Source organism: Nannobrachium achirus, assembly GCF_963921795.1.
Source record: "Nannobrachium achirus genome assembly, chromosome: 2".
Lineage (NCBI taxonomy): Eukaryota > Metazoa > Chordata > Actinopteri > Myctophiformes > Myctophidae > Nannobrachium > Nannobrachium achirus.
In genome coordinates this window covers 50,939,024-50,955,761 of record NC_137811.1, presented here as the reverse complement: position 1 = coordinate 50,955,761, position 16,738 = coordinate 50,939,024, and the positions used below count along the sequence as shown (strand labels likewise).

Genomic DNA, 16,738 nt, shown 5'->3' with positions numbered 1-16,738 from the left:
CACGCAGGGGTGTCACACCAAATTCTGGGCCCTGGGTACAAGGATTCACTGTGGGGCCCCCCATGAATGGGAACGCATTATTATGCATCGTTTTGTGCTTTAACCATTGAAAAATAGCAGATCGCACTCGAGCTTGTAGATCTGCTATTTTTTTTTATTGTGAACATTTCTGCAGGTCTTGCACTTAAGTGTGTATTTTTTTTCTCGAAAAACCTATGTTTCTATGTCAGTGGTGCTCAAACCTTTTCATGTGAAGGACCCCCAAAATTATATGTATTTGGCCACAGACCCCCATCTCAACATTTTTGTTTCGTTTTTCACTTAAAAAATACACATATTCAAAGATTTGCACACGTTTTCACGTCTTTTCAAAAATAGCAGATCTACAAGCTCGCAGTACGGCACTCGGTGTTGCGCTGTGAGCTTGTATATCTGCTATTTTACAATAGCTAAAGTATAAAATAAGCAAGGCCCCTCCACCTTGGGCCCTAGTAACTCAGTCCCACTCCCCCCCCCCCCCCCCCCCGGTGTGACACCCCTGCACACACACACACACACACACACACACACACACACACACACACACACACGCACGCACGCACACACACACACACACACACACACACACACACACACACACACTCACTCTCTCTCTTTCTCTATCTCTATCTCTATCTCTATCTATCTATCTGTCTGTCTCTCTCAGTCACTCTCTCATTCCAGCTTTGTCAGCTATCGAGTTATATTGCGGTTAGCTCAGAATGTATACACACCAGTTTCTGCATTACAGTGTTATTTGGTCATGTCATTTGGAGTGACATCCAGGGAAGACAGGCACACACCAGGCATGGGACGATATGCAAAATGATGTCATATCACGATTATTGTGACATAAGAAATCACGATTTACGATATTATCGCAATAATCAAAATCCATTATCCTGGGGCGGAACGTTGGTCAAGAAATAGCAGATCTACATGCTCACAACGCGTTGCAACGGCTATTTTTTGGCAAAGACATTTGATAAAGAGTGAAAAAAAGACTATCAAGTACGTATATTATAAGTACCTTTTACCAATTATAGAGGGTTTAAGTGGTACCGGATGTGCAGCTCGGCAAATAAAAGGTTAATTGATCCCAGTGCATGACGGAGGACGATATCACGATAAATTAATCTCCACAATACGATTATCGTGAGTGTTTTTTATCACGATAAACGATAATATCGCTTATCGTCCCATCCATAGCACACACACACACACACACACACAGACATATATGGATCACATGGGCCGTTTCAAGTTGGTTGTGTGTGTGTTTCTGAAAATGTTAAAACTGGATATAGTCACATACACATGTATAGATAGGGGAAGTCCCACTTTTAGATATTATTTCTGCTGCACTGCTGCTAAACCAACAAAGGGCTTACAAAGCTTGGAAAGTTAGCGAATGCAGGATTGTGTGGTTTCAACAGTGACTATACAAAATGGCATGCTTATATAATATTATACTTGTTGTGTATATGTTTTATTTGAAAGTAAATGTAGTTTTAATACCAATTCTCTCCTTCTATTCAGTCATTTAGGTATTTGTATGTTTGCCAGGGACAATGCACCAAACATATATTGCACCAGAAATAGGTATAAGCTCATTTACATCTCTGTAGTCCCTGCATACTATATTTTACTGCATATTCTGATTGAACATTGTGCTGAGTTGTGAATAGTTTCTTTGAGTCGCACTTTATTTGGTTTATCTGTACCAAAACGGTGGGCTGCATGTTTTAAATGTTGCTATTTTCTCGACCATTTCCCTTGTGCTTCTGAATCACGTCGGGTGTCATTGATTCAAAGCGTAACGTGTGTGTGGGAGAAGGAGTTGGTTTCATAATTGATGGAGTGAGAGAGAGAAGAGAAGTGAAGAGAAGCCAACCGAATCAGGCTATAGAGAAGTGGAACATTTTCCAGTCCATGTTTGGGAGTGCATTCTTGCTGTTCCATGTTAACAAAACAGTTCATTTCCTAACTTGACCACATGATGGCACTGTAAAGCAGTCTTCCCTCCCCACCACCAGAGGACTATTCTGTATTTCATGGATCTGACTTGATGAGGTTTTGTTCTAGATCTTTGGGGATCTTGCAAAAAGGTCTTGTAGTATCCTTTGTTCCTGATATATTCCCTACCAGTCAAAAGGTTTGGACACAGCTTCTCACAGACATTGAGTGAGAAGCTGTGTTCAAACTTTTGACTGGTAGGGTATATATATATATTTTATAATATTATATTAATAATAATAATATTATAATACCGTTAATCACATTCCTGATATGGGCCAGCGGCTGCCTGCTCATATTAAAGTAAATATGTTTGCTAATGTCTGAGGCATTTGAAGATAGCCTGCCTCCATAGAAATGTATTTCCATTCAACATTATGTTTGTTCTATCCATCGGGTCTAACACATAGGAATGTTCACCAAGTGTGGACGAAAAACTGTGTCGGCAACTGTAAACAGGAAACTCCTGCTTAATGTTTGTATTCCTCTCTCTCACACACACACACACACACACACACACACACACACACACACACACACACACACACACACACACACACACACACACACACACACACACACACACAAAAAAAACTTTAAATTAATCATTTATCATTTTTTTACTCAGAGACTGTACGAATGGACTTGTAAGGGTCCATTTGGTTCCATTCGTATACCCTTAAATTACTAGGGATTTTTACTGTGTACAGTTCCAGTGTTTCCCCTAGTTTCAAATGAGCCTTAGGTGCTAAACTAGGGTCTAGCAATGTGGAGCTTTATCTAGAGATGTGCTAGTGGTATGTTTCTCTTTAAATACCAGCTGCCAGCAGTCTACCGGCTGTCCAACCTTAGAATATTTGGAACCACTTGAGAAAGAAACACACAATATTTTCCATGGCATTCTCATGGGTATGCCGAGTAGCATTTCTCATTTTTTGTATAAAAAGGAAAAATGACTTTGGTAGGCTGTCTGAGAGGTTAATGTGCGAAAATCGTAGTCTTGGGATTCCTCAGATAAGCAGACAGACAGACAGACACACACACACACACACACACACACACACACACACACACACACACACACACACACACACACACACACACACACACACACACACACACACACACACACACACACACACACACACACACAGAGCGTAATAACCTTACCAACATAGATTGGTATTCCTTAAATACACACCTAGACAGACACACATTCTCTCTTAGAGGAAGAGAGAGGCTTGTGTTTCTGTGCGTGTGCGTGCCTATGTGCGTGCAGATGTGTGTGTGTGTGTGTGTGTGTGTGTGCGTGCGTGCGTGCGTGCGTGTGTGTGTGTGTGTGTGTGTGTGTGTGTGTGTGTGTGTGTGTGTGTGTGTGTGTGTGCGCGTGCGCGCGTGCGCACGCGCGTGCGTTTGGACTGCAGTCCGGGGGGAAGGGAGGGAGCTGGTAGACTAGAGTGCATTTGGTATTCAGCAGTGCCTAGTACTTATCTGTCTGCTGGCTGTCTAGTCTGCTCTGGTCTGTTAGTGGTGTCACCCTGCCTGCTCCCTGGGGGACTAAATTGATGCTCCAGACAGGCACTCTGTGTGTGTATGTGTGTGTGTGTGTGTGTGTGCGTGTGTGCGTGCGTGCGTGCGTGCGTGCGTGCGTGCGTGTGCGTGTTTGAGTGTGAGTGTGTGCGTGCGTGAGCATAATTTGTAAGTGTGCGTGTGTATATACGCGTGCGTTTGTGAAACACAGAGGTCACAGACAGAGAGAAATGATTTGCCCATGCGGGTGTGTGTGGGTGTGGGTGTGGGCTGTGGGTGCGCTTGTTCATATACATATATACTATGTGTGTGGGTGAGTGTTTATGCATGTACAGTATGTGTGTGTGTGCTGTGCACATCGGTGTATGCACGGGACCTGAGAATTACCTCATACTGTATCTATGGGAAAAAAAGTGATTGAATTGATAATGCCAGTGGTCCAGGACTAAAGCAATATCAGGGTCCAGGGTCTTTGAGTGGATTCCAGGGGTTCCCCGGACAAAATATGATAAAATGCTAAAATATGTTAATATGTCATAAAAATACATGTAACCACTTAAACATGCTATATTTTAATTACTTTTGAAGAATCTTATTCTGAGGGTCCCTGGCACAGGGCTTCATTTTTAAATCTGGTAGTGGTAACAGATTTCTTTCTTTCCTGTGTGTGAGTGCGCTACCTTTACACAACCTATTGCCCATAGGCTGTCTTGGTGTCACATGGTTGCTGCTTCTTCTTTTCTTTGGGGTTTATTGGTGGTTGGTGTAACCTTAAAGGTGCATTACCGCCACCAACTGGACTGTAGTGTAGGTAGATCAGGTGTCAAAGTAGTTAAATATGAGAAACTGCATGTAACTAGTGCGTCGCTCTTATGTGATAACAAAATGATATAGGCCTACATTGCCTTTTCCTAAGATACCTGACATTGTGAAGTCATGATGTTATGTGGTAAAAAAAACATCATCATTTGGACATATAGCCTACAGTAAGTTAGAATATTATGAAATATACATGAGAAAGAACACCAACGCTAACTTCAACACACCAATCCACCAGATTTTATATAGACTGTGTGTCAATTCTTGTGTTGCTCCAATGATGACTGCAGCCAAGTGTTCTTATTTTTGGGTCACAAGACTTAACTTTAGTTAGTTTACTACATGACATGCATAGAATTAGCAATCGTTAAGGAATATCTTTTCAGTTGGTATGATATATTATTTTTATCATTTTAGTTTTGGTTTTAGATGCTGGTATTTTCCCAATGAAAATGCTAATGCGGGTGCCCGCTGGCCTACTGGTCCAGGCGCATACCACGTAGGGATTGCCACATAGGTATGGATGGTTCGATTCCCCGATCCGGACGACCCTTGCTCCGTGTCAGTCTACTGTCCTATCAATAAAGGCATAAAAGCCCCAAAACAAATCTTTAAAAATTATAATATATTTATTTTTATTTCGTTCTACCAGGTATTATTTGCCTTGACCTGGCTGGTTTATCCACAGAAACTAGTTAGACCCAGTAGTAGGTACAGTACATAATATGCAAGTTCACCAACTAGTAAGATAGAAAGCCAGCAGTACCAGGGGTCCCTGAGGGCCACTGTTCTAGAGTAACAGTCTGAGTGCCTCTCTGTTTATTTATAGACTGCAGACTGGGCCGTGGCAGTGAAGGGGGTCGTGGTAGTAGTGGTGGTTTACAGTGTGTGTGTGTTCTTATATTACTATACTCCTGAGGACCATGTGTCCCCCACAAGTATATCGTTGTTGTCACAACTTGTCGGGTGGAAACCTTGTATGTCCAAAACCTTCCTTTTTTGGGTTATTATTTTAAAAACCATTTAAAATACTTTTGTGTGACGCTTTTGTTATGATGAAGTAGCCTTGGACTTTAATTTATGGAAAAACACAAATTTGAAAGTTGGAGATACAAGGTTTCTGCCCGACAGTGACGATATAGATAGCCATTATGAGGACCATTTTTCTGTTCCTCACAAGAGAAATGGTTGTTTTATGGTTTTGTGCACCGAAAAATTGCCAATTTATAGCCAAACATAGTCAGCTATTTTTAGGCTTATGGTTAAAAATGGCAAAACATTTTAAAAAATGGCATTCATACATAAAATCACTGTCTTAAAACATTGACGTCCTCACACATATAGTAAATACAAACCTGTATGTGTGTGTGTGTGTGTGTGTGTGTGTGTGTGTGTGTGTGTAGGTGTGTGTGTGTGTGTGTGTGTGTGTGTGTGTGTGTGTGTGTGTGGAGGGGGGGTCGTGCCTTATATTGGTGCACATGTGCTCCTCAGCACTAGGCTACAACACCAAGGCGGGGGTCAGCTCAAGGTTAGCTGAGCTTCAAACAGCCGTCTCCATTGGATTGGTGTGTGTGCGTGTGTGTGTGTGTGTGTGTGTGTGTGTGTGTGTGTGTGTGTGTGTGTGTGTGTGTGTGTGTGTGTGTGTGTGTGTGTACTGTCTAGGAGGCTCCTCTCCCCACCAGGGCCGGGCAGAGAAGGCCGACCGGCCGGCCATGTCTGTCCCAGTGTCCCTCCTTCTCTCCTTTCCTCTGCTCTCCTCTCCTCTCCCACAGCCATTGTCAACTACCAAACCCACCGTCTGTTAGCTTTCTGTCCTATACTACGCCCCCCCCCCCCCCCCTCTCTCTCTCTCTCTCTCTTTCTCTCTCTCTCTCTCTCTCTCTCACACACACACACACACACACACACACACACACACACACACACACACACACACACACACACACACACACACACACACACACACACACAAACACACTCACACACACACGCCACTCCCCCTCTTCTCTCTCTCTCTCTCTCTGTGTCTCTCTCTTTCTGTCTGTCTGTCTCTCTCTAGTCTCGTCGCTCTCTCTCTCTCTCCCCTCCGGGGTTATTTGATTGGAGCAGAGAGTCGCTGTCTTTTTTTTGGGAGGGGGGGGAAGGCTGGGCTTCAGTCTGCTGCTTGTGTCTGGCCAGTATACTGCTCTGCTGCACAGCACAGCGAGCCAAGGAAAACTACTCAACGGCACAGACGAAGAAGGGAAGGAAACCCAAAAAACAAAACAAAAAACCCCTGTACGATGCGTTAGTGCGGCGAGGAAAAACGGCTTATCGCCCTAAAAAAGAAAAAAACATCTAGCTCGAAGACCGAAACAAACACAGCCTCCTACCGAACCGAACGAGACCCGACGGAGAAATAATATGGCGTGATATTTAACAACAAATCAAAGGGGGAGGAAAAAGTAGCAACTTGGTCGGCGGGGATTTTCGTAGCGGCCACCGGCCAGCCAGCCAGCCAGCCAGCCGCTGACGCCGGGCTGCTGCTGCTGCTGCTGCCGCTGCTGCCGCTGCCGCCGCTGCTGCTGCCTGGAACTTTGGTCTCGTTGTGTCGTCGGGGGCCGGCGGTACGGTGGCGGCGGCTCTTCCAGCCCCGGAGCGGTGTCACTCTGTCCCCATGCAAAACCTAACCACGGCCCCTGTCAGCCCCAGCAGCAACTCCAATGTCACCTGCTCCTGCAACTGTACCGCTTCCCAGCCCCAGGGAATGGAGATATGTGAGTGTTTCTTTTTTTCTATCACTTTTCTTTTTTCTTTTTCTTTTTTTACATTTTCTCCTTAACTCTGACAGTGTACAAATTTGTACACTGTTAGAGTTACAGGGCTTATTTTAGACCCCTCTAAAAGGAACGTTCCCACAGAATGGAGATAATATGTAGGTAGTCGCTGTGTTTTCTTGCAGTGGTGGAAAGCGGTGTTTCTCAAAAACCTTTACCATTTCCAAGGTCTTCTCTTAACTCATTTTTTGGTCCCATTTGTATGCTTACAAGAGAGAGAGTTAATAATATGCTTGTAGCGGTCAATTTAGACCCTTTGAGGACCACTGGTGTGAAGTAACTTTAGTACATTTACTTTAAGTGCTGTACTTAAAGTACACATTTTGAGGTGTTTGTACCGAGAGTGTTTCCGATCTACTCCACTGCGTCTCGGATCCAACTATTGTTCTACTCCTCTCTATTTGAAAACTCAAGTTACTTGTAACTTTGCAGATATTACATTATAATAGCCTTAATTGTAAAACATACACACCACTTTAGCCCTATTTCATACCTAGGCTATTTTCGAACATGTTGTAGGCTACTTTTGCTTTTGGCACTTTTAAGTAAGCTACATTTTGATGCCAGTACCTCCTACTTTTACTCGAGTACATTTGGAATTCCGGACTTTTACTTGTAAGGGAGTTTTTCAACGTTGCGGCATTGATTTTTTTTAACTTAAACAATGTTTTTCCATCGCTGCTGATTGCTGACAAGAAAGCGTATTAAGCAGGAGGAGAACGGTTTGATATTTTTTCACGACGCGTCGGATTTGTAACGGTGTAATAAAAGAGACGAGCGACTAAAGTGCTATAGCCCCGGCCCCGTTGTCGTCTATTTGGAATAGTAAAATCTGCTCTTTTTTTTTTTTTTAGTCTGCGATTGGTTGTGTTTTTGTCTGCCCGTTTTCCTATAAACTTTTGTCATTTTGACATTATTTTTTATTTGTTGTCTGGTCTTGAGTTATGCATTATTATATTTGACGTTGACACGTCTGTTTTTTGAATATATACCGGTATATATATTGTTGTATATATTTCTTCAGAGGTATACTAACACGCCAACCCTCGGCTGTTATGTGTGGATCTCTTCTTAACATCTACGTGTGTGCAGTGTGACAGATCCCCACAGAGGGTTAAATAGTTTGCCTATCAGTGCAGACAGGAAATGCTGGAATGGTATGTTATGTCTGTCTGCCTTCTGAGCACAGACCAGAGCAGAGACTATCATTATCAGCAGTGCTGTAATGCTGCCCGCTGGATTCATTGCAGATGTTCCTTTATGACTCAAGCAGGCGTTCAAAATACAGACTGACAGACAGACAGGCAGGCTGGCAGGCAGACAGACAGGCAGGCAGAAACACATAGCCAGACATGGAGAGAGGGCAAGAGACAGACAGGTGGGTAGATAGAAATGTACTCGTCCAAGTCAAGTCAGACATGTAGACAAGATGGACGTGGACAAATAGGGAGACGGCCACAGCGACACAGACAGATACATAAGCAGGCGTATACTCTGACATGCAGACAGATGGATGCATAGCCAGGAGACGTATGGAGACAGACAGATAGATGGATAGACAGACAGAGTGACAGCTTTACTGGGACCAGGAGAATGATACATAACCAGACAGTCAGTGCACACATGTTGACACACACTTTATATATACACACACACACACACACACACACACACACACACACACACACACACACACACACACACACACACACACACACACACTCGCATGAGTTTGTATTACTATACTTGTTAGGACATCAACATTATTTTAGGACAGTAAAATTGCGGAAAAATAGCAGATCTGCGTGACGCGTTATGAGCTTTTAGATTCAGATTATTTCCTGGTGCGCCATACCGGCATGTCACTAAGTATAACTGTAGCTCCTTAAGCCTAACCTGTAGAGGTCTGATCCTAACACTCCAACCTGAATCATTTCTAAAAAAAAAAAGTTTCAACCACAAAACCAACATTTCTCTTGTGAGGAGCAGTAAAATGGCCCTCACACTGTCCAGTTCTCAAACTCTACTATACTTTTTGGGACATTTGGTCCTCACAAGTATAGTAATAATACACATACGCATGCAGACAGACATACAGTACACACACACACACACACACACACACACACACACACACACACACACACACACACACACACACACACACACACACACTTCAGACTTGCAGCCGATCAGACAGACAGACAGAGTTACAGTGATGTGTAATTTCCATTGGGGTCTGGTCCAGGCCTGGGCAACGTGAGGTGAAGGCAGGATATTAGATTTAGATTTGGCAGCAGAGCATGGATGTACTGACGCCACATTGTAACCAAGAACTGTGTGTACTTGAGTGCGTGCGCGTGTGCGTATATGTGTGTGTGTGTGTGTGTGTGTGTGTGTGTGTGTGTGTGTGTGTGGCTGTTTGTCTGGCTGACTGTCTGGCCTGGTGTTCCACCATTTGTTTTCTGTGCCATCATCATGTGTTGCTAGCCAGAAAAATACACACACACACACACACACACACACACACACACACACATACACACACACACACACACACACACACACACACACACACACACACACACACACACACACACACACACACACACACACACACACACACACACACACACACACACACGCACGCACGGTGGCTGTGGGATACAGTATATGCATTGCATACAGTTACAGATGCATGGCCACATGCAGGAGATACAATTTAAGATTGAGTGTCTTACACAGGCTGATAGACAGACACCACACAGTAAAATCTGTGTTAGTTTAACTGTGAGAGTATAAAAATTGACCAGTTTTTTTGGGCAGTAACCAAACGGTCATAAAGAGACATAATCATGTGTTATGAATGATGCATGAATTATGATGTCTGTACTGTGCTGCTGTGCTGGTTCCACAGTTTGCCGCGTTGCATTGCCTTTTTAATTGTTTTTAAAATCATCAGACTATTTGAACTAGTTTGGGGCGAGCACTGCTCCCAGTGGGTTTAAATTAGCACAATATTCTTCTGTGTGGAATGCCAGGTTTAAAAGGAGATGTTTGTTTGTTGTGTTATCGGGCAGATTCACAAGGCTGAATAATGCATCTCCTGCTTTGATGATTTCCCTGCCTTTTCTGTTTTTTTTACATCCTGTATTTAAGTTGTTCTCACAGTCCCACTTGTATACTTCCTCTTTAAACAGGATATGAGGGGGGGAAAGAGCGCCGCGCAAACAGAGAAATCACACTATAGAAATTCCCACTGCTGGGAATTGAATCTCGGCCTACATCGAGGGCTGGTGGGGTGGGGTTCATATGTACATTTTAGAGACAGGCTTGGGTCTCCCTCAAAGAGATAGTGTTTAGCTCTTGACAAATTAGTGTCTGTTCACTGAGTGGTACGGTTAGCCCGACTGTGCAGCAGACATTAACACTGTACTCTGCTGCTGCATTACTGTATGTAGCCCTGAGGCTAAACACCTGTAGATTCCCTCACATAGCGTTGTGCTACATGTTTGTGGATAGCATTCTGTAACTTTCTCCTATACTTGTGTGGCAGACTAGGAGATCATGTTTCATACAGTGTTTTGTTCTTCCTGGTTTGGGCCGGGACACAAAGCTGAAGCAAGGTCAGAGAGCAGAAATATTGCAAAGCAGATAATTTACTATACTGTGTGTGTGTGTGTGTGTGTGTGTGTGTGTGTGTGTGTGTGTGTGTGTGTGTGTGTGTGTGTGTGTGTGTGTGTGTGTGTGTGTGTGTGTGTGTGTGTGTGTGTGTGTGTGTGTGTGTGTGTGTGTGTGTGTGTGTGTTTATACACTGTATATATGAGAATGTTTTGGTTGGTTTGCCATTCCTCTCTCCAATCTCCTGAACTGCTATTGAGCATGCAGTCTGCAGGCTGTCAGTTGGTTTCATTATTCAATCAGGTTTATATGAAAAACTCTCATTTAGGTCTTTTGGATTGTGTTTGTATTTAGTTGTTTGACTGATGCATCGCTTTTTACCATTCCAGTTGTTTTTGGCCTTTGATGCAGTCATTCAATGAAGTACAAATGAGGCTTGAGCCTGCAGCCAGGGCCAGACAGCCAGACAGCCTGATGTAAACGGCGAGGTAGTAATCCTGTGTATGAGTGGTGTTAGTGTGTAGGTGGCAGCAGGGTCAACTGTCAACTACCTCAAGCCAAACACACACAGCTACTTGCTGACTCCCGCAGCTCGCACATGCGGACACTTGTGCACACACAGGCACACTCGTGCACTCACACAGACCTACAGATGTACACAATGCACACACACAGAGCCACACACATCCACATTCAGCCTTAGCCAATATTTGCCCTGCAGTCTCCAGCCAGACAGCCAATCCAATCTCTCGCTAAGCTCTTTGTTGTTTGTTTGGGGTTTGTTTTTTGTGTTTGTTTGTTTTATCTACAGGTGTGTTCTTCATTCGTAATCAAGTTTGTCTTGTTTTTTGTCTGGGGTTACTAATAATTCATTCTCAAACATTCTGATACAAGCCTTCCTTCAGACTGTATGCTTAATAGCAGTTCAGGAACTTGAAGTATGATATACCTGACATCACTCATACTAAACAGTGCCCAAACTTGGAGATAACTGACTTCACTGATACTGCCGCCTGTTCTGCCCATGCGTCGCCTCCATGGTAACAGCTGCATGCTGAAACAGTGCCCACATTTGGAGATGACTGACATCACTGATACGTCTGGGTTCTCCAACATTCCTTCTGAACCTCCTACATCCAAACCCTCATATACTGTGCACACCACATAGCCCAAACTCTGCACATATGTTCGAACGAGCAAGGACTGTGTGTGTGTGTGTGTGTGTGTGTGTGTGTGTGCGTGTGTGTGCGTGTGCGTGTGTGTGTGTGTGTGTGTGTACTGTATGTATATATACAGTATATATATATATATATATATATATATATATATATATATATATATATATATATATATATATATATATATATATATATATATATATATATATATATATATATAATCTCTCTTCCAGACAGATTTCCTAACGATCAGTGCTACTGTAATTAATTTCACAGGGAACTTCCAGAATTGGTTCGTTCCCCTCAAAGAAGCCTTGTTCAGCCGGCCACCTCTCCTGAGGGGTTCCTGCGGTGAGCACTGGGGCTGTTAGGGCGACAGTACTGGGGGTTAAGAAAGAGCTCCTTGTTCTAAATGGGGTGGGGGGGGGCTGTGTCCTGGACCCTGCTTTTAAACCATAGACCTGACCTGGAATTGCACGGGACTGGCCCAGATGATTCCGGTCTGCATTGCGCTGGACATATGACAGTCCCAGCAACGGCAGGCAGTGTACTGTATGTGTGTGACAGTTGACTCATTGCGTTGTGGTGTCATGAGATTAGGAGGCTTGGGGTTCTTTTTAATTTGGGCCTGAATTCATGGAGTTTCAGTCTCAAGCTGCTGCTGGTATATCCGGACCTTACAGTCAACTGTTTATCAGTCAGTCTCGTGATGTTAACACTAACAGGAGGAACTGTGTTCAGTGGCGTGTGGTTTGAACGGGACAGGAGATGGCAGAATACTGTTCTCTCTTTATTTTAGTTAGGGGGTTTCTGGCAGGATAATTTCACGTCTTGTGAACACATTAAGTTGTCTTCCATTATTTCCCTTCTTTTTTTGATGGTATTGACATTGATGCTGTCCTAATCACAGCTCTGCTTGGTATAGAATAGATCTCATGCCAGTGCTTTTCTAAAGGGGATTGCTAATCAAGTGTCCCTTTTAAAAAGATGTGGTTTTCTGCTATGTTGGACCACCAAACTCTAACACAAACCCTAATCCTAACCTCAGTAAAACTATGCCTAACTCTAACCCTAACCCTAAACCTAACCTCAGTAACTGTGACGCGGGTGATTATCTAACCTGCCGACACTCGCGGGTGATTATCTAACCTGCCGACACTGTTCGACCCAACGGGAGTTCGACCTATGGGGCAGTCCCCATGTCTGTTGGTTTCATGTCTGTTCTTCTAAGCTGGGCTTCCAAGTTGCTGAGTCAAACTAACAACCTCTTAAACTACAAATGCTGTGGGAAAATACAACTCGGGGCAGTTCAGTATCAGGTGAAATGCTTCCTTAAAAAGCCCCAAAACAAAAGAAGGGTCAGTCAGTCCTCTCGTCGCTCTCTTCGTCCTAAAAGGGCCACCGTAGCTCCGTGCACCAGCCCCCAGTCAGCATTCACATCGTCATCACTGACTGCTGGGACTCCCTTTGTGTCTAGTTTCTACACCCCCCATCTCTCTCTCTCACTCACACACACACACACACACACACACACACACACACACACACACACACACACACACACACACACACACACACACACACACACACACACACACACCTCCTCCCATGGTTCCCAAAATGCCCCTGGGACCAGGGCAGATTTGTAGTCCCAGTGTGGTGGAAGACAGGCCATCCGTCAAGTGCATGTGTATATGTCTTTGGGGGGGAGGGAGGGAGGGGGGGGGTGCAGGGGTTAGATGTCTGCTGTCTCGGTCAACATCTATTTACACTAAAGTTGACTGTCTGAGATGCTAAGGAGCTGCAGTGAATGAATCAGTCCCACTGTCTGCTCCCTGTCTCATGACTTCCATGTTTGTGAGCGTGGATGGGACATTTTACAGTCAATCAGTGTGTTGTGCCTCTCCAGTCTAGACAGGCCATGGCAGGCAGCACACATGCACACTGTGGCTTCTCTGCCTTTCAGTTGATTTGTTTTTCTGGCGTCCAAACAAATGGGGTGGCTGATGTGTTTATTACGCTTTATGAACTGCACGTCTCATCTCTTTCCTTTACTGCAAATACCAAATGGAAGATTATTGCTTTGAAATTATATATGGCTCGTCGCTTCACATTTACAACTAATATCCAAAGCATGAATGCTGCATTGTCCAGAATGTTGAGTAATACGTTTGTTTTGGTGTCAGAGATCACCCAGGCAGTAGAATAATACTTTAGGCCTACTGTATGGAGCCTTCAGTGGAGATTCCTTTTATGTTGTCGAGATTTAGCTTAAGTGCAGCCAGGTAACGCACGCGCGCACACACACACACGCACACGCACACGCACACACACACACACCACCCCTCCTCCCATGGTTCCCAAAATGCCCCTGGGACCATGGCAGATTTGTAGTGTTGGTTGTGGTTGCTTGCATTGGATTGTGTTTGACTGCATTTTGAATTGGTGGGACTGGACGTGTGAGAGCCCCCTTTAGCGCATTTTCCACAGGCCCAACACCACACCACACCACTCCACACCACACCGCCCACTTGTGTCAGGTTTTCCACTACAAGGAAGGAACTGGGTAGAGTGGTGTGAAAGGGGTACAAAACGAGGTACTAAAACAGCTCCACTCTCGAGTGGGTCCGGGCTAGGCCAAGTGAGGCCAAATCAGTGACGTATACAGTACACGCTGCGCTGCTGATACTGATTGGTCAGTCTCATCTCAGGCTGAGCTGTGTCTTTCAACACAACAACTTGAGACAGATTTTAGTATGCAGTCACGGCTGCAAATCAAATGTAAAGGCAAAGCCTGTTTGTTTTATATATCTGTTTATAAAGAGGTCGATTAGGCAGAATTGTGTTCCCCAGCCCTGCAGTTGAGATACCACGAAGCACCAAGAACATATTAACCAACACAAACAGTGGACATAGGCTATATCTATCGTCACGAGTCGCAACGGCCAATGTGTCTGCAATCCGTTATTTGATATAGATCTCAGTGAGATGTCTCCTGTTTGTATTTGTAACTGCATGTCTTGAATGGGGAAAATAATCTACAGTAGCCTACATGTACTGTACTGTAGCTTAGCATGTATCCTAGCGCAACTAGCCTCTACTCTTCTTTGTGTAGTTTGGCCAATAAAGTTATTATTTGACTATGTTCACCCCGACGTTAGTCGTCGCTATAGTTGTAAAGACTCGATGAAGACATGTGTGAGTGTGTGGCATCTAAAACATTGTCCACCACATCTCTAAAAAATAATTAGCGCAAGTTAGCGTCTCCGTTGTGTTTACTGTTTACAGACAAAGATCCTATCCGAGTATCCGTATGTTGAAAGGGGCGTCGATTTATTTCGGGAGCGGAGGAGAGGAGGGGGGGGTACTGTAGTGGAAAACCTACATATGGTGTCGTGTCGGGCTAAAAACTGGTATGGAAAATGGGCTTTTGTGACCACATAACATAAATTGCTGTGTTCAGAGCCTTTCTGAAGCCGCGTGCATGACATGACATCACAACAATATTTAGTGGTGATGTTCAGTGTTTCTTTGAGGTAATTGGCACAAAAAACAAGGTCAGTGTTCAGTGTTGGTGCAGATTGAACTCGTGCTGGCATGATGGCATCATCATTATTTCATTCATATAATTCTTCACTGTTGATGTTTACAAATTGTATGGAATTCAACCTCTCACCTGGCTACTATCACCTGGTTAAATCTGACTAGTAAAGCAACGTCTATGTTGTTGTGTGTGTACTACTGTATGTGGCATTAGCAAAACGTTCCTCCAAAATGTGAAATATGCAGCAATAGCAAAACGTTGCACACAAAGTTTAAATTGACAATCAGCGTTCTTGTTCCTGTTCCCTTTGTAGAAGTGCCTTGACTGCCTTCATGCTTTTACAGCCTAATGAATGAAAGATGCGGTTGAGAGGACTGTTGATGTATTTCTAACATCTGTGGGAGAAGCCCCCCCATTCCATAACCTCAACGAGGACACACCCGGCATGAACCATGCTCATAAACTGTGTAAAAGGCATACCGCTGCTGCAGCAGAGATGTCAGACTCCAGATCAGTCACATGTAATACGGTATTCTCCTACAGCAGACGAGGGGCGTTGGCAGAATCCCATGTGCCCCTTGCTGTGCCGGTGCCCCCTCAGCCAGGGCATGCATCCACAGCAGGCAACTCATAAATGTCACCATCCATGAGTTTGGTTGTGGTTGTTTACATTGGACTGTGTTTGACTGAAGAGCATATTTTAATTTTGAATGAACCTCCGAACCTCATGTGATTTTATGATAGAAGTTTGTTGCTAGCTAACACTTTCTGTTATCTGTTTTTCTTCACATGAGCATTGATTCATTTGACTCATCTTCCGAGAAACTTCCCAAAAATCATACTCAAGTCAACTGATTTGAACCACATGAGCCTTAGCGTCCCTTTTCTGGACATGTCGTAATAAATAAACATCAGTTGGCAGAAATAGTTGATCTACAAGCTCACAACTATGACACGTTATACTCCTGTATCTGCTTTTTGGTGTACAGTGTAAAAAAGGAAGGGACTTGATTTAGACCCCTGGGGGACACCGGTCAACAAAGTAAGTAGGGTTTAAATGAATAAATGTGTTATGTGTATAATGAAATATACTTAATATTACTAAGGTTGAAACAACCAACCACCCTACATGCCACCATTACCGCCCACTTGTTGGGTGAAGATCCGTGAATGCA

At 44.0% G+C, this 16,738-nt stretch overlaps 1 protein-coding gene across 2 annotated transcripts in view; it reads left to right on the top strand.

Annotated features, from left to right (window-relative positions):
* Positions 1-16,738, top strand: part of LOC308302501 (low-density lipoprotein receptor class A domain-containing protein 4-like) — a gene marked incomplete at both ends in the record, with an annotated part of 204,491 nt that overhangs the window by 149,006 nt on the left and 38,747 nt on the right. Inside the window, one exon of one of the 2 annotated variants that reach the window (XM_080746757.1) lies at positions 7,061-7,160. The exons of the other annotated variant lie outside the window; for it this stretch is intronic. Within the exon in view, the coding sequence (XP_080602883.1) occupies positions 7,061-7,160 (100 nt within the window). Of the gene's footprint in view, positions 1-7,060; positions 7,161-16,738 lie in introns of those variants that run through there. 2 annotated transcript variants of the gene reach the window in all.